Source organism: Squalius cephalus (assembly GCF_949319135.1).
Source record: "Squalius cephalus genome assembly, chromosome: 5".
Lineage (NCBI taxonomy): Eukaryota > Metazoa > Chordata > Actinopteri > Cypriniformes > Leuciscidae > Squalius > Squalius cephalus.
In genome coordinates, this window is record NC_137126.1 from 43,916,410 (window position 1) to 43,935,551 (window position 19,142).

The following is a 19,142-nucleotide window of genomic DNA, read 5'->3' on the forward strand; positions in this document are numbered from 1 at the left end:
CATCCGTTATCTCACTGTATGACAGGAAAAAAAAAAGTATGGATATGTTATCTATCTCTTTCTGAGCAGTGATTTGGACTGGCTGTCATGTCAGTTTAATCCCTCTATAAGGGGCTCACAAAGAGAAAGTTAACACAGGAAAGTGATTAGTTAGCTTTCTTTGAAGAAAACTTCATTAATCTCTATAGCTACTCTTTGTTCAGGACTAGGACATATATATATATTTATCCATCTGTTTCCCCTAGTGGTTCTGTGTAGGGACTGGATGACAGTTATATAATGTCAGACAAGCATTAACTGTGTAAATTATTCAATATTTTTGCAATGAAGTTAGTGCACATATTCAGAAGTAAACAACATCAGAGAATGACACATTTAGAGTAGAGCTAGCAAAGTCTTTTTTGGAGATCCGTTAGGCTTCAATGAATTTTGTGGTTTGAGATAAAAATAATAATAAAGTGGTCGAAATAATAGAGAAATACATATGGTAGGTAAAAGTTAATTTGGCAAAGAACAGATTTCCCAACAAATCTAAGCATCGCCAGTAGCACAGCATCTGGCAGCATGTTGTGCTCTGGCAAGGACTTCCCCAATCGAAATGTTTTTCACTCCAAGGAAACCCGTGGCAATCCCTTAATCGGATTGCTATCTGTTCCTCACAAGACTTGTAAAATCTCTGCTGTTGTTGTTGCCTCATGCCACTAAATTTGCAGAAAACATTTTCTGTTTCACTTCAAAGACAAAATAAATTGTAGGCTAATTGTATTTATGAACATTGCAAGTGCAATGAGCTGAAAGTTGTAATTTATGTAAATTATACTGCAGGTGTGGTTCGAGGCACATTGGTTGTTGGTTCGTTTTGAACAAAACAGTAAAATATAAGCTGTTCAGATCTACCTGGTTGATGGAGTTGAATGATGAATGCTTTAAAATCAAGTCACACATGAATGGCAAAGTGCACAATTTTTTTTATTCATTCACCCACGGATCGTTCCAAAACTGCATGACTTGCTTTCTTCTGCAAAACACAAAAAAGATACATTTTAAAAAAGAAATAGTACTCGTGTTGTCAGAAATATCAATATTAGAAATGTATCAATACTGCAATATCTGAAACGTTTCCAGTAGGCCTACTCCTTTTCTGCAGTATTGATACACAGATACCAGCTGCGCGTTCTCATTCTCTTCTCTCCGACGGTGAAATGACACACACAAACCTCCTCTCACTCTTCGCTCTGGTTGAAAAGTGCTTGTATTGCGCATAAATTTAGTCATTCCCGCAGGTTTCACACTCTCACAAAAAGCACATGCACCACTGATCTATAAGTAGCGCTCTCATAAAGCTGCCTCTCAAACAGCTCGCGAGTACTGAATTGACTTCTTTTTCGTTGCTTGTTGCGGTTAAACGGTCAAATACATACAAAATTATGTCAAAATGCTCATCTTGCTGAGTATTCAGGTAAATCTAGCTCGTATTGGAAAATAGTTGAGAGAAAAAGCATGTTGTGTAACAGTGTATTGAATCCATACACACTCTCTTAAAGTGACAGCAGCCTAATAATCCTGTTGCTCTTTCATGTTAATAAAAAAAGACAAAGAGAAATCACTTGCTGCTCTTGACTGAAAAACTTTTGTAACTGTTTAATTGTAAGCATTAATCTTTATTTATTTTTTACAAGGAAAACTATCCAGTGTTATTTTACATTTGATTACTTTCATTTCTGTATTATTTCTTATTTAAATACTACTGTTAGACCCATCTGAAAATCTTAAAGCCATATTTATTTAATGTCTCTTTATTCTATTGTAATTGTTTGTGCTATTGTTTGCAATTTGTTTATTTGTTCTTATTTTATTACTGACTGTTTACTTGCCTCTTTTTTTTTGTTTGTTTTTTTGTTGGTAAATTTAGTTCAACGAACCAAATAAAGTGTGTAAGCTATTACAACAAAATTACCCACATTATCAAAAATTATGAGATAATAACAAATTATCTGTATAACGGTATGTATGGCATTTTTCCCTCTGGCATGAAAAAAATTCATCAATATTTTTCAAGGTATTGTTTCAAAAGGTGAAAATTCCAGTAGCATGACAACACTACTCGTTCATTTTCACGTTCATTTGTTCACTTTATCCTTTTCCTAAAATGATACAAAGCAGCATAAAAATAGCATAAAACTTGTCCATTTTACTTGTGCGTCTTTTGAAGTCATATATGATACCTTAAAGTATATATATATATATATATATATATATATATATATATATATATATATATATATATACAGTGCTATGCATAAGTTTAGACACCCATGCTAAAATTGACTAAAAAGAGGAATAAAAAATCATCTTTTGGAAATTGAACTTAATGCCTTAATTTAAAAAATTAGGAAAAATCTAGGGCTGGGCGATATGGAGCAAAAAATATATCTCGATATATTTAGCTATATCTCGATATACGATATATCTCTCGATATCTTTACAGGAAAAATAACCCCCCAAAAACTACTGCAAAAACAAATATGCCAAATACCACAAAGTCTTTTTTTTTTTGAAGTGCAAATAGGTAGGCAGTTCATGTAGGAACAAAGTGTTTCTGCGACATTTAAAAAAAAAAAAAATAATCCCTGTATACAAAAATAATAATTTAACTGTAAAATAAAGGAAGAAATAATACATATTGCACTATTTTAAATAAACCTGTATAGAAATATCATTACTAATTTTGGCAAAAAAAAAAAAAAAGCCATATATCCCCCAAAAACTGCACAACTGTAGAGTAAAACATTAATTAAAAAAAAAAGTGATACTAATGCATCTAAAAATTGACATGATTGTTACAAAATCACACTGTCTGGGGCCTCTGGAGAACTCAGAACAACTGCTAGCATAAAGTTTAAGGTAAAAATAACTGCCATTAAATTCTTACTACTATGCAATTAGATAAACTGTTCATTCATTACATCGCTTTACCTCTGTCTTTATCCTCTTCTTTTTGGCACTGTATCTATAGCAGAATAGGTAGGCTAATGCTAATTTATTATGTGTCATGTAAATTCGGCCATCCGTCACAATCAGGAAACTTTCACTGTGTCTAGAACTGGCGCGAGCTGCCAGGCCCGTTTCTACAGGGGAGCATGTTAATTGTGAGTGTGTTAAGCGCCCTCAAACAAAAGCAATGCGGCGAGAGGCGACGTTACACAAAAAATTACCAACAACAACTGATCGCGCGCGCGCTGTTTCTGACGCACATTCAAGCACTCGCTGGGCGGGGAAAGATTGATGTGCCTGACCGGACTCGGGGGACTTGGTTGAATGAGACAACACGCGAGGGGAGGGGGAACAAAAGCAAGGAGGCGGAGGAGGGCGGGGGCGAGCACAGCACAGAGAAGGCAAACAAGCAAAGTGGCGAAATCAGAATTAAATATAAACAATACATCGATACGATATGTCAAAATCCATATCGAGTTTAAAAAATATCTCGATATATCGTAAATATCGAGATATCGCCCACCCCTAGAAAAATCCAACCTTTAAGGACACCAATTTTCTTTGTGAATGAATAATGTATCGTAAATAAATAAATGTTCTTCCTTAAAATACAGGGTGCATAAGTCTGGACACCCCTATGTTAAATTCCCATAGAGGCAGGCAGATTTTTATTTTTAAAGGCCAGTTACTTCATGGATCCAGGATACTATGCATCCTGATAAAGTTCCCTTGGCCTTTGGAATTAAAATAGCCCCACATCATCACATAGCCTTCACCATACCTAGAGATGCAAATCAAACTAGCTATTAGGCTAACTGAAATAAAACCATGCCAATCTCTAGGTATGGTGAAGGCTATGTGATGATGTGGGGCTATTTTAATTCCAAAGGCCAAGGGAACTTTATCAGGATGCATAGTATCCTGGATCCATGAAGTAACTGGCCTTTAAAAATAAAAATCTGCCTGCCTCTATGGGAATTTAACATAGGGGTGTCCAAACTTATGCACCCTGTATTTTAAGGAAGAACATTTATTTATTTACGATACATTATTCATTCTCAAAGAAAATTGGTGTCCTTAAAGGTTGGATTTTTCCTAATTTTTTCAATTAAGGCATTAAGTTCAGTTTCCAAAAGATGATTTTTTAATCCTCTTTTTAGTCAACTTTAGCATGGGTGTCTAAACTTATGCATAGCACTGTATATATATACTTTTTTTTTTTTTGCTTGTAATCTTTCCCAATAATGAGCTTCAAAAATTCTTTGAAATGTGTTTGTTAAAAAGTAAACCCTAACCCTTCATTTTTAGGTGCATGCTTGGCTTTCAAAGATATCATTATTATTTTTATAGAGAGTGCTATTTTTATGAGCAGGTAGAACTTTTGATATATACTGTGACAAGCGAGCGCTATCATGCTGGAAGGGCTGTGGTCTAATCACAACCCTTACAAAAGTGGGTTTGAACAGCTGTGCAGTTGCCTAGCAACAGGCAGTGGTGGGTTTCCCAAAAGCTTTGTTGCACAATGAAGATTGTTGAGTCCACTATTGAGCCTCGGTAGTTTCCCAAAATTCCCCACATTTCACTCATCATTATGGGGTTTTTGGTTGTGACAGAGGCCTGATTCTTTGTTCCAAACAACACCTACATAGCGCCATGTAATCATTACGCGTTAGCCCCTTTCACACAGTAATCCTAGTAAATTACTGTAAAATTACCAGAATGACTTTACCGTAGATACACAAACATGCTGTTCACATAAGCAATGTCGTTCAGGCTCTTTACCGTTAAGAGACCATTCACACATCAGCACCAAAATACCAGTAAATTTTGTGATGTCAGTCATCGGAAATCTTTCAACTTTAAAAACTTTAATTATTTAAAATCTTTAAATGTTGCGCTGTTGAACCGCTTAAGTTTAATTTTCTGTTAAATTTGACAATTTTTTGTCACAGAATTTCTGAATGATAGGTGTAAGGGGATGATCACACAGAACGCGTTTTTGATCTTAAAAACGTATTATAGGCCTAGTATTCAACTGCAAAGCCGCAGCGCTGATAAACAGAAAAGAAGGCAGGGTCTCGGGTAGCCTGGAAATCCAGACCTAAATCTGAAAGCTCGAGGGGCGGCACCAAGCATGCATTTGAAAAACTCACTGACTGCACGCAATTGGATAACACTACGACCAATCACAGCAAGCCCCATGCGCTTAGCTACCAGCGGAGCTAACTGTGAGATTAGACTCTTGCCGTATCCGGTCGGCAAAACAGCAAAAACGCCCTTCCTGCAAAGGAACGATTCGAGCGCCGTCTTCTATTCCTCTTTTAGATAAAAAGCCAAGTCTAACTCGTTCATTGTAGAGGCCAAAGCTGTTTCAAACAACTGGTGTTCATCCATAGCCATCTTGCAGTGTTTACTAATGACTTCGACGTCACAGCGCTGTCGTCCTCTGTTTAGCCCGCCTATATCAGATAACCCGATGTGATTGGTGCAGCTCGGATACAAGGGCATATTTAATGAGCATCATTACTCGACGCCAGAGTAAACTCACTGAGCAAATTCAACTTGTGCTCTCGCGAGAACTCTGGATTTCCAGGGTAGGTCTCGAGCACAACAGGCTGAAAATTCTCCAAGTAGGTATAGCTGCAGACCAGAGATCTCCAAAACACACAGTGTTCGTTCGCTGGTCAGAGGGGATTTGGTCACCTGACTGAGCCTGGTTTCTCCCAGGGTTTTTGTCTCCATTCTGTCACCTGATGGAGTTTGGGTTCCTTGGCACTTTCGCCTCTGGCTTGCTTAGTAGGGAACACTTAATATTCAGTAATATTAATGATTTGGCTGCACTGACTGTTGGATGAGAACTGAACTGAGCTGGACAATGACATCACTGTTTTCTCCAGAGCTGATTTATAAATTGAACTTATTTCATCATTTGTGTATTTTACAGTTATTGAATTGAACTGAATCAGCTGATTTCAACTGAATAATGACTGTTTAGTCTAATTTGTCTTTTTAGAGCTGCTTTACAGCAGAATTGAATTCTGTTTGCATCACTGAATCACCATTTTCCTGTTTGTCACTGTAAAGCTGCTTTGAAACAATCCGAAGCGCTATAGAAATAAAGGTGACTTGACTTGAATAATGATAATTTTTGTGGTGTGCTCAGACATACTCAGGCAGTTGAGCTGCATTATTTTAAGATTATAATTTCTATTATTTGTACGTTACCATGTTTTGATGCACTTAAACATACTGCACAATATTCAATAACGTTGAAATGAGTTCTTTAGCACTTATTATTAGTTACAGTTCAAGTATTCAACTGTAGTTCTGTAAATCTATTAAAACAATCACAGTTAATTATGAACTTGCTAAAATTTGCCGATAAACTTGAATTTTTCTTTTCAAAATGCAGTGCATGAATTATATTAATACATTTGGTTGTTGGCATGGTTTGAAATACTTCGTCGTATTATATTATTTAATAAAATTTATAGTTAAGGATTATTATTATTGGACTGCATTCATGGCACTTCTAAAAAGTCTGTGAAAAGTTGCAAAAAAGTTGCATGCACAAATGATCTACTTGCTGAGCTTCTTAAAAGATTGGTGATAACATGAGCATGTTAATGATCATTAAAATCTGCAAATGAGGCTGAATATCCTGTTTATTTTCTCTCGTCTGGTTGATAGGGCATCTTAGAACCATCCTGTTTTTCTTTAAAACTTCATTTCTTTTTTTGGGCATCCAAATGTGTTGCTTGCAGCTAAACAGTTTGGCTTTGAAATGAGCAAAATAGAGCCCACACTTCACTTCCATTTAAAATCTGCTTACTTCCACTGTAATGTGGAGTAAAGTTGCTTTCTCCATCTGTTGCTGTTGTTATGGACCGCAGTGCCATAATTTCTTGTATTTTTCTCATATTTCCTCCCTAATATCCTTCACTCGGGGGAGCGATAGAGTTAATGTGCTTTTTTGTTTGGACCCCATGTCCAAATAGCCATTTATCAAACCTACAGCCCAGTGAGCAAGCCGTGCACGTACCGAATACTCCTGTTCACACTCCGTATTGAATATATTATCTGGATTTATAGTAATATCTTGCAGCCTGTGGTGCATATTTCATAATTATGAACATGGCATCATGGCGGGACAAGTGGAAAATTGCAAATGACTTAATGATGATGTATAATGCATATACGGTGAAATAAGTCGGCTCAACCGACTGTATGCATTGCGGCATTTTCCCTTCTTTTAACAAGCCTATACGAATGTAACGGAAATCATCCTGTTCCTTTGTTTTAAATCCATCAAGTAAAGAGGCTGTGCTCTGCTGAATGTTTTTAAGGAGCAGAAAGTGAATTATTGTGGAAAAAATCAATATACTGTAATCATCCCTTTTCTTTGAGTCACTTCGGTGTGATGATTTTAATATCTGTCTTTTATAACAATGTTGCAGAGTAATACTTTTAAAATTGGAGGCATAAAGCACCGTCTTACAGATCTGTGTGTGACTCTCTTCCTCAGAAATCCGGGAGGCGTTTAAGGTGTTTGATCGAGATGGGAATGGCTTCATCTCAAAGCAGGAGCTCGGCATGGCCATGCGTTCTCTAGGGTACATGCCCAATGAGGTCGAGCTAGAGGTCATCATTCAGAGACTCGACATGGATGGTGAGGAGACACTTACACAAACTGTGAATAGACTGCAAAGAGAAAAGACCAGAATAGCTTGGGATGCTGGTTTGCTGATGTTCCCACCAGGCTGCTTAAAGTGCCCATATTATGCTATTTTAAAGGTCTCCTACAACAGGTTTACATGCATCCAAGGTCAAAAACAATTCAATTTTCTCAAAATATATATTGCAGCATCACCTATTTTCTCACAGTGTCTAAAAAAGCTTGATAAAGGATTCAGTCTCTCTAAACCCCTCCTTTCCAAGAGCCTACTTTGCTCTGATTGGTCAGATGGCCCAATCTGTTGTGATCGGTCTACCGCTTACATCACGCATCGGAAACGAAATGCTCATTATATCTGAATTTCAGCTCTGGGGGCTTCCTTAGCACTTTATACACAGTGATGTGAACAATAACGATGCCGTCGGTTTTACTGTATCAATTCGAGCGTGAGTCCTCATCCTTTTGAAGTGCGTGCAATGTGGATTCGCAGTGCAGAACATAACATTTTCTCGACATGTCAACAACACGACATGACATGTTTCTTCTCAGCTAAAACTACAGTGTTTGAGGGCGGGTCAAAGTACTAAGTCGGCGTTGTTTGTGGACAGCCAATGAATAATACCATAGGCTGGCATTATGCAAATTTGTCAGATTCAGATGATCTAAACATTAATGGAGTAGATCGAGTCTATCAACACCCCCAAAGCTTGCACAGTCATTTACCTCTTCATTTTGCTTGGTAACGTTAGGCAGTTTTAATTTATATGCTGTTGAATGTTTGATGAACACATTAGCTTATAGTGTGTAAGCAATCTTCTATCTGCTCCTTCCAGTTTATGCAGATCATCTTCTTCCCTTGTGTTTGGATCTGGAGATGTAGTACTATTTCAAAAGATCCATAACAGCCCCAAACCAACAGTATAACAGTGAAAACATGGATTGCCGGAAAACCTTGTAAATGGCAGGGAAGCATTGTGTCATATATTATGAAGTATCTTGTCCATGGTGGGGAAAGAGTTAAAGAGATAGTTCATCCAAAAAATGTTAATAAGATTAATCAACATGTGCTCATTTTCTCATGTTGTTCCAAACCTATGACTTATTTTTTCTTTAGACCACAAAATAAGACATTTCGAGACATTCAAATTTTCAAATAGTAAATAATGAGTCACCAATCAGATGCATTTCTCTGCACTGTAGAGATGCTAAACACAATTGACAGATATTCAACAAATAAAAAAGCTGAACAACTCTGACTTTTTATTGCCCCAAACGATAATATTCCTCATAATGCATGGAGACAAGCGGATTATGCATGGGCTGATAATGAGAACACTGTTTGACAGTAGGCGTTTTGAAGTTTGAAGTTAGTTGTCTTGAAATTAATTGAAGGCGAAAGCGGTGCTTTGATGGCTGTAGTGGCGGTGCTTTAAAGAACGTCTCAGAGAGGGCCTTTCATTTTTATTTCACTTATTTCACTTATTTTATTTTTAGGATTGAATTAATTAATATCTTTTCATCAACTCATGAACCACCAGCAGTTCGCAAACGGCAAGTTGGGAAACTCCGCTCTATTTGATTGTTTTTGATAATGTGTTTATAGGTACGTAAGAAATTACTTTTCCCATTTTACTATTCTACATTACATACAGTGCATTTTCTCAATGCAAATTTTATTCAAATGCAGGAATTTTCTATGCAGGCATTCTCATTAAATTCTAAATAACTCACAACCCTGACAGAAAATATATTTCTATCCATTTCTATACTTGTTTCATAGAGCAAACAATTGGAACTTGATATCATGCTAGAATCCATCTAATACTTCACGGTCTGTTTTTTAGGAGACGGCCAGGTGGATTTTGAGGAATTTGTTACTCTCCTGGGGCCCAAACTCACGGCTGCCGGGATGCCTGACAAGTTCAACGGAACCGATTTTGACTCTGTGTTCTGGAAGGTGATTATTAGCCACTTCCCTCTTATTTAAAGTGACAACAGGCACAAAGTGTGCTGCATCTGTCACACACCAAAACTACATCTAGATTGCACACATTTTCAATCAGGGCCTGAAACTAACTTTTTGCCACACCTGCCAATGGCTGGTGACTTTAAAAAAATTACCAGAAAAGAAACTGTTTTGGCAAAAACAGGCAGTTATGACATCAAAATTTTATATGCCAGTGAAAATTCACTTTTCAGGTAGAGAAATTTAATAAAGAATCAAATGCAAAAATAACACTACATCTTCACTGTTTAAATTAAACATGGATTAATCCTTATCAAAGTTATACAAGTTATTCAGTCAAGAAAAGAGAGTGATTTTTCCTTGTCTTTTGATTAATATAAAAACACAGACAGCAGCAGGAATATTAGGCTGCTGTCACTTTAAGAGCTAATGCGCGGATCCGTTATGTATTTTCTTTCTCAACTGTTTATGTTCACTTTAGGCATAAATGACTATGTTTACGAGGATACTCCCCAATATGGGCCTTTTGACATCATTTTATTTAAATATGTCTGTTCAAGCGCAAGAATATTTGAAAGAGAACTCAATTCACTAATTGCACGCTCTCTGAGATTCGGATGTTTGTGCACGGAAAATTTCCCAAACAGCGCGCGAGTAACAAACTGAGTTCCCTTTCACGTGGTCTTGCACTTGAATATTTAAATTGCCAAGGCTTAAACTTTCGTGATCATGCAGCGCTGGCTGTCAACTGTCCTAGGCATCGTTCACGTTTGTTCACGTTCATGTTCTCACAACATTGCATTGTTAGAATTCATAAAAATGTAACCGGCTAACTGCCGATTGACACCATTTCATACACCATTGACACCATTGGCAGGTGTTCATTTTAGGCCCTGCTTTCAATTCTCTCTATGAAATCACACAAACAGACATGAATCACCTTATGAGAATTGGTCTCCTATCCTTCAAACGTGAGCAAAATCTACTGTTACACTTTATTTCGATGGTCCACTTTAGACATTTAACTTTACAACTACATGTTAATTAACTCTCGTTAGAGAATTAGTAGACTGTTAAAAGACTAGTTTATGGGTTAGGGTTCTGGTTAGTAGAATAAGTTGACGTAGTTGCGATGTTATAGTTAGTAAAATGTCTGTTCGGGGACCATCAAAATAAAGTTTTAGCAGATATTAAGCAGGCAGTCTAATACTAATACTCAAATGAGAGTTACTTGACATGTAGTTGCTTATAGTATAGTTGATTAGTATAATGTCCATCAAAATAAAGTGTTACAAAACCTACAAATCTGAATACACTTCAATGCCGATATATTGCGATGTGACAAGATGACTTTAAGTAAGATTTATTAATAGATTTTATAACTGAGTCTCCAAGTGAGAAGAGCAGAATATCATTTGTAAGGGCCATATGGTGATTCACCCAAAGGGCGAGTTTCTCTAATCTCAGCTCACTGCTGGTGCATTTTTTAGCAGTGTGTGTGACCCCAAATAGCTACAGGGTTCTTCCTCTTAAACGTCTCTCTGTGTAATTATGAGTTCAGTGCTATTAATATTTGTGCATGAAATCAAAATCAACCCTGTCTTTTCTTACTACACATTCTTAGTCAGCAGTTCATCAGTATATGATATTTTAAAGAAAATAAACTTGTTTTTGTAATCGAAATGCATGCAAAACTTGCTCCACCCCTTAATGGCGACTCTCCTTCAATTACCTCTCATTTGGAGACCGCTTTTAAACTCTGAAAGACAAAATCATATATATTTTTTTCATATTGAATATCCTTTTGTACTCTAAAATATGTCACATTATGGAAGTGAAATTGGTTGCATGTCAAATTTAATATCAAGTTTTGACCAAATGTCTACTGCGAGGTTCAAACAGTAGAGCATGGTGTTAGCAACACATGATATTTTATTAACGAAGCTCGGGAGGAACACGGCCAAATTACTGTATCTATCCAATCAGCACGAGAGAAGGCCTATATATACATCCCCAACTCTATTATGTTCCGCGACAGTTTTCTGCATCCCTCCACCACACCAACTCCTTACTATCAGCTGGTTCCTATCCCAGCCAGGGATACAAGGGGAGTACTCTGGGTTTGGGCCAAATTCTGAGCTTAGAGCCCTCTCCTTGGACAGCACACCAAATTCGCATACTCTTTTACTCTAGCTGATTATTTGTAAGTGTGAACTCGTGAACAAGGCCATGGGTTTGACTCCCAGGGAATGCATGAACTGATCAAAATGTATCCCAGACAGCAACATAGTATCGCGCCAGATCCGGCCCATGTCTGGGCCGTGTGGAATTCACGTGTACCAGATGCGGGCCGGATCTGGGCCGACACTATGTTGCTGTTTGGGTTCCAGGTAAGTCTCTATGGATAAAAGTGTCAACCGAATGCATTAATGTACAGTAAAGTAATGTATTTAGACCAATTAAAGATCGCATAAAGAATTTCAAAATGAAATTCTACAGTTTTGTTTCTATTTTTAGTGTGATATGCAGAAGCTGACTGTGGAAGAGCTGAAGAGACTCTTATACGACACTTTCTGTGACCACCTGTCTATGAAGGACATTGAGAATATCATCATGACAGAGGAGAATCACATCGAAAACCCTGGGGACTGCCAGGTTGACATTGACAGTGAGAATTTTTTTCTTTCATAATGCACAGCTCTGGCTGAGATACAAGTTCAATTATTATTACTTTCCTGTCAAAATCATCATTTCATCATCTTGATTAAAATCATAATTTCATCATCTTGATTAAATATGTTAGGTGTATAACGGGTTAAATTGGAATTTTGTTGGAGGAAGCCCCCAAAAATCCTAATATCTTGAACTAGGCATACTCTACTGTTGAAAAGTTTGGGGTCAGTGCACAATTTTTTTATGCGAATTAATACTTTTATTCAGCAAGGATGCAATAAATTGATCAAAACATAATAATAATTGATAATAATAAGAAATGTTTATCGAGCATCAAATCAGCATATTAGAATCATTTCTGAAGGATCATGTGACTGAAGACTGGAGTAATAAATTACATCATAAATTCAAACTTTAAACTGTAATAATATATCGCAATATTTCTGTTTTAGCAGCATTTTTGATCAAATAAATGCAGTCTCAGTGATCATAAGAGACATCTTTCAAAACCAAAGACCCTAAACTATTTAACGAATAGTGTGTGTGACATCATAGTGCTTCTTACTGAACATGAATGAGACTTGACTAACTCACACTTGATTGAGCACAACAAATACATAAATGTTTGGTTGAAATATTTCTTTTTAGTTCTATTTTTAATTCAACTTTTTATCATTACTTTTCAGTACTTGGCAAAACAAATGTACATTTCTAATTGACCTTTCCAACAATTTTTATCTACCATCTTTCATGGATTTTCATGAAATTACCTACAGTATGCTGCCTAAAAAGATTGTCTAGGTCCTACAGCTCGCTAGGTTTTGGAACAGAGCTGTGGTTTCTGGGAGTCTTCAAACACTTTTTCATTTATTTCAAGTCATCATCTCCAAACCTTGTCTTACTACCTTATTTCTCTTGATCTTCTTATTTGTTTTCTCTCTGTTTCTTCAGCGGAGAGTCCAACCCAGCAGGTGAAGCAAACATGCGTGCGGAAGAGTCTGATCTGCGCCTTTGCGATTGCTTTCATCATCAGTGTCATGCTCATTGCAGCCAATCAGGTGCTTCGCAGTGGCATGAAGTAACGTATGGACCGCTCACAACATAGATTCATTTCAACATATGACAGTGAAAAAATGGCAAAATGGCAAAATGGCAAAATGGCAAAAAACAAAACAACAACAACAAAAAACAAAACACGCACATATGCACACACAAACTGGAGCAACTGAAAAGTTAATTTCATTTACGTGAAATCCAAACGTGGTGACTGAAATATTTTTGAGACGAGCTACAGCTTCCACTGGACATAGTTTTTTTATTATTTGACAGCAGTTTCAAAACAGAATGCACACAAATATGTAAACGCACACATACTGTGTCTTACCCGCAATGAAAAGTACAGGAAAAGAGCGAAAGAAGAAGTTTATACTGTAATGGACTCTGAAAAGTTTCCCCTTCAACCGCTCTCTCCCTCTTCAGTAAGTTCTGGGTGAGTTTGACCGCATGGACATCTCCAACCGAGGATCCTACTCTTCAGTGCATGACGATGCATGGATTTACAATAGCCTGGACGCACCAGTAGAGCTCCGCTGTGCATCCATTCACCTACATATGAGATCCCAAAACCAATTTTTCCGGAGAAGGACACATGTGAAGAGTTGGATATGGAGCGGAGGCCGTTTCTGACATTTTACATCCAGTATACTGATCCCTTTGCATGAGAATAAGGGCTGTTTAGGGCATGCTCATGTCATGCAATGTTAGTCTTGTGTTTGTCGAGTAAACTATCGTGGATTTTTACCTGTTGCACACGCCTGAGATGATTGTAGTAGTACTGCATATGGTCAAAGGGGGCGTGAAACAACCCAAAAGTGATGCTATACCACTAGTGACATACAGTATTAAGAGGTTTGTAGTATGTGGATACAAATGATTTTCTTTTCACCTGAAATACACTATGCATTTTCAGGCTTTCTGTTCTGAATGATCAACAGCGCTCGCCGGTGCAAATGTAACTGTTACATTTTGCAAACATTTGCACTGTAGTTGTCACGTAGAGATGATAATTAGGAGCTTTTGAATTGAAATGACACGACTGGCAGGCAATTATACCAAATGATTACGTAAGACACAGGATAAAAGGAGTATTCGATTTCTGACATATCAGGAAATTATTTAATGGTTGTTTCTGAACCAAATCGATGTCCATTTAAGCTTGTCGCCTAACCTACATGGATGATCATGATGTTTCTATTAGTTTGCAGTGTAAGGAATATGTGTATTAATATAATCTGACAGCAAACACTGTGGTATATCAGTGTTTCACTTCTATTTCAAAATATATTGTTCATATGTCCACATGAATGTGCCATTTGTGACGTCAATCAGTGTTTTCCTGGGAAGCATAAGTTTGTGAGCAGGTTGACTTGATGATCACGAAACAGAGTATCTAAGGTGTGAATAATGTTTAAAATGTGAATGTCAGGGTTTGAATATGTATCAGCTAGTGTGTCATTCTGTTAAAGGGCATTTTCCAGGACATAACATTAGTTTTCAACTCAGCCCAGGGCATGAATTGATTTAGCTGTTAGTTACAGCACCATGAAACTCTTACATTTGGATGTCCAGGTATAAATGAAATATGCAATGGATGGAAACACGTCTCAACGCTCACGCAAGCACTACGATCGAGTGACAGTCAAAGAGGAGTCACAGGACAACATTGTACAGGTTTCCTCCATTATACAGGCACGATTACTTATTAATTAATAGAAATGAGAAAGCTAATAATGTTCCCGAGCCGCACTCGCTTTAACCAGAGAATAGTCTATTATTTAAAACTCGTCTAGAATAGCACTTGGCTGATAAGGAAATTCTCATTATATCATTACCGGATTGGCTGGTAACCCCATCTGCCCCAGAGTTTTATTTGTGCTTGGTAAATCAGATCCAACAGAATGAATTTTTCACAATAGCTGCTCATAAAAAAAAAGAATAAAAAAAAAAAGAATTAAAGACCGACAACAAAAGCAGAGCTTTGCTGAATACTTGCTTAAGGATCTATTTCTACTTGCTCTAGCCTTTAGAAATACTTTTGTTGGTATAACTAAACAGTGAAATGCAAACTCAGAATGTTACACAAACCTGTAATAATTAAATATGTTACATTACACAAATATACTTTATGTATTTAATCTCACTTTATTAACCAATGACTTTGCTGCTGACCTTCGACTATCCAGTTCAATATATTCATTTTGAGGAATACTTAATTTGTTTCTCTCAACTGTCAGTCAGTCAATAAATGGGAAAACAAAGTAACTTGCGTTATTTATTTGAAAAAGTAAATTACAGATATTTAGTTGTAAATTTAAAAGTAATGCGTTACTTTACTAGTTACCTGGAAAAAAGTAATCTGATTACGTAACTCAAAGACTTATTTACTTTTCTCTTGAGACCCAAGACAAATGAAATTCAAACAGATCCCTTATTGATTTTGCCTTGCTTGATGTCAACAGGACACATTTTTTGTTTAAAAGCTTCTTTGTGAGACATTTCTCATAAAAGACACACGTTATGCTTGTTACTGGGGGACACCTGTACATGAAACTTATGTTCCCTATTTAATTGGGACTCAAATGAAAAATTCAAAATATATTGTTCATTATAATGTACATTATATCCTAAAGCATATATTATATGTAAGTATTTCATGTCTACTTGGCATCATGAAAAAGGGTATCTAAAACGCTTTATGAGATTTGTTGTTTCCTGGGGAGGAAAATATCGAGTGTATATTTAAGCAATACATGAAAGCGACTAGGAAATGTGGGTTGACAAATGCTAACTACATATAACTGTGGATTTTAATGAGAATGTTGGTTTGTACATGACTGTGCAAAAAAAGGATGGTTCTCTTTTCTCATTAGTCATAGAGACCAGTAGTTTATTATCTGTAGAGCACTTTAGTATCCAAGATTTGTAGTAATTTTACATTGAAGTCATTTTTATTATAGCCAGATTTTTTGTATTACATGAATTATCAAGATGTTTATGTTTGTACATGTAGAGCATCATTATTTTTGTTAAAGAGATGGCAATATATATGACATAGGCTTTATTCAAAATGTGAGCCACATTTCTGTGCATTTCTAAAGAGACATGCACACAAATTCTGCACACATTTCATTTATGTAAACAAGTATTTGGCCGTCCTTCGGCCTGTTTCGATACTTGAGACATCAAGCGTGTTGAATGTTGTCCTGTGACGTTTCTTACTTTGCCTTATGCTGTTTTTCATATCAGATCATAAAGAATATTGTTTACAGTGATGACATGGTGTTCCTATCAGGTCTGAAAATACTTCTGTTTGGGATGAACTATTTTTGAATGTGGATAATCAATGTGCCATACTTATGTTTATTAGTGCAACTTGCGCTCTCTGAGGAGGGTCAATGTAACATTATACATTCATTTCACCTTGTGAAGTGTGTTTACCGAGTGCACAAAATCTGTGTATCCACCTGTGACATTGTACTGTATTCCAAATGAATAAAGATAATACCAAAATACACTGGACAAAGAAACTTAAAAACAAATTTTTCTTTACAGACTGCACTGCAAAATAGCAACATGATACTAAACAACAAAACTAGAACCGTCTACACTGGTTTTGTTGTGTTAATGTTGTTGTGTTAATGTGTAATTTTTACATATTTACAAAATAGAGTCTGAAACTATTTTTATATCTCTTTTTTTTCTTCTTTTGGATTTTTAAACAAATGATCAGTAAAAGGAGAATCAGTTTTATTTTATATAGAATTTTATAGAATGTTTGCAGATTTGGAACCTTGTTACCAATATTTACAACATATTTGCTCACAAAAGTTTGAAACTTTCATTTGTGCCATTTTCCTAATAAACATTAAAAGTAGATAACAATAGTTATTTACTAATAACAAGTAAACATTAAAAGTAAATACACAAAGTGTATAAAATTATTATTAATAATAATAATAATAAATAAATATTTTTTAAAATCGGTAAAAGAAAAGGGGAAAAAATATGTTTTGGTCATTAAAATGTCTTAATTCCAAATCATTTTTGAAAATTAGCTCAACAGATTTTTTTTTTTTTGTGTGAACTCACAATTCTGAGAAAAGAGTCAGAATTGCGAGATATAAACTTTTGCAATCCTGACTTTTTTTTCTTGCAATTGCAAGGTTTTATCTTGTAATTCTGACCTTTTTCTCGGAATTGCAAGTTTATATCTTAAAAAAATAAATACATGAAATTTAACCTTGCAATTGTATGAAAAAGTCACAATTACCTTTTTTTTATTATTATTATTCCGTGGTGGAAACAAGCTTTCATAGTAGCCCTATATTCGCAGGAAAGTGCCTATAATGTATTCATAATTTCATTAGTAACTCATAACTGACAGATCATTACCAGAATTAGATGTTTGTTGTAGCCTAATCCTTTGACATAATCACAATCATATGTTGCCACATCTTACTGCAGTGACAATAACTAATCCTGATCTCAATACAAATCTGACATATTCGATTTCTTTCTTGAGAAAATCCCTTTATCTCTGTGAAGAACCTGCCTGTTTACTGATCACAGGTTCTAGATATACGATGCTATCAGTTTCCTAATTCTAGTACACTGTCATACTTCCAATCCAAAGCAAAAGATCTGTTCCCTTTATATGCTGTTCGATTTTTCTCTCTTTTCCTAGCACAGAGATTAATCAGTTTTAGCCACTGGTCGGCAGGCCTATAATTAAAAGAGAAGTTTTGATATTCGGAGAGTTAAGGCCCGGTTAAAATTCCTACATAACTGAACTCCGTTGTGGTGTTGATTTATCAGAAGAGACAGCAAGTAATGTGCAACATAGTGTTTGTCTGAACTATGCTGTCATGGTGGAGTTGCTATTTAATTATGTAGGCCTATAATGTTGAAGTCATTGCAAAACATTTGAATCACAATTTAAAAAAGTAGAAATGTAGATAATTAACTAAATTAAATCATATTAACATAAATCATTAAAGGAACACGCCAACTTTTTGGGACTTTAGCTTATTCACCATATCCCCCAGAGTTAGATAAGTCCACACATACCCTTCTCATCTCCGCGCGTGCCGTAACTCTGTCTGACGCACCCACCGCTAACCTAGCTTAGCACAAAGATTGGAGGTAAATGGCTCCAGCTAGCATACTGCTCCCAATAAGTGACAAAATAACGCCAACATTTTCCTATTTACATGTTGTGATTTGTATAGTCAAATAACAAGGTCACATGAGACACAGCAATCTTCTAACCGTATACATACTGGGAACTATATTCTCAGAAGGCGAAGCACTGCTACTTCTGCGGAGTGATTTACTCCAACTCTGAGCGAACTCTCTGCTCCTCTCCACGGGGCTTCTCACGTGCATTATAAGTCCCTTTTGTGAAAACCTTTTTCAGGTATTCCATGACAACACCGCCCTCTATGGCTGGAGGCAAAGGTGTTGGCCCACTTTAGTGATTGGGGGATTTAATGGTCCTTTAAAATCATTACTTTATTTGTTAGATCAAAAAGTAATCTGTTTATTTACGTAATGGATGTTGCTTGTAATGCATTACTTTACTCGTAATATCAAAAAGTAACCTGATTACGTAAAGCACGCTACTTGTAATGTGTTACTTTACTCATAACATCAAAAAGTAATCTGATTACGTAATGCACGCTACTTGTAATGTGATACTTTACTCATAACATCAAAAAGTAATCTGATTACGTAATGCACATTACTTGTAATGAATTACTTTCATGTTATAAAAAC

The 19,142-nt window shown here is 36.2% G+C and overlaps 1 protein-coding gene across 1 annotated transcript in view; it reads left to right on the top strand.

Moving 5' to 3' along the window:
- cabp7a (calcium binding protein 7a) overlaps nucleotides 1-15,318 on the top strand; it is a 40,861-nt gene extending 25,543 nt beyond the window's left edge. Inside the window, exons 2-5 of the mRNA XM_079872446.1 lie at nucleotides 7,520-7,663; nucleotides 9,514-9,626; nucleotides 12,153-12,303; nucleotides 13,260-15,318. Of these exons, the coding sequence (XP_079728572.1) occupies nucleotides 7,520-7,663; nucleotides 9,514-9,626; nucleotides 12,153-12,303; nucleotides 13,260-13,390 (539 nt within the window). The 3' untranslated portion in view covers nucleotides 13,391-15,318. The remainder of the gene's footprint in view (nucleotides 1-7,519; nucleotides 7,664-9,513; nucleotides 9,627-12,152; nucleotides 12,304-13,259) is intronic.
- The last annotated feature ends 3,824 nt before the right edge of the window (nucleotides 15,319-19,142 follow it).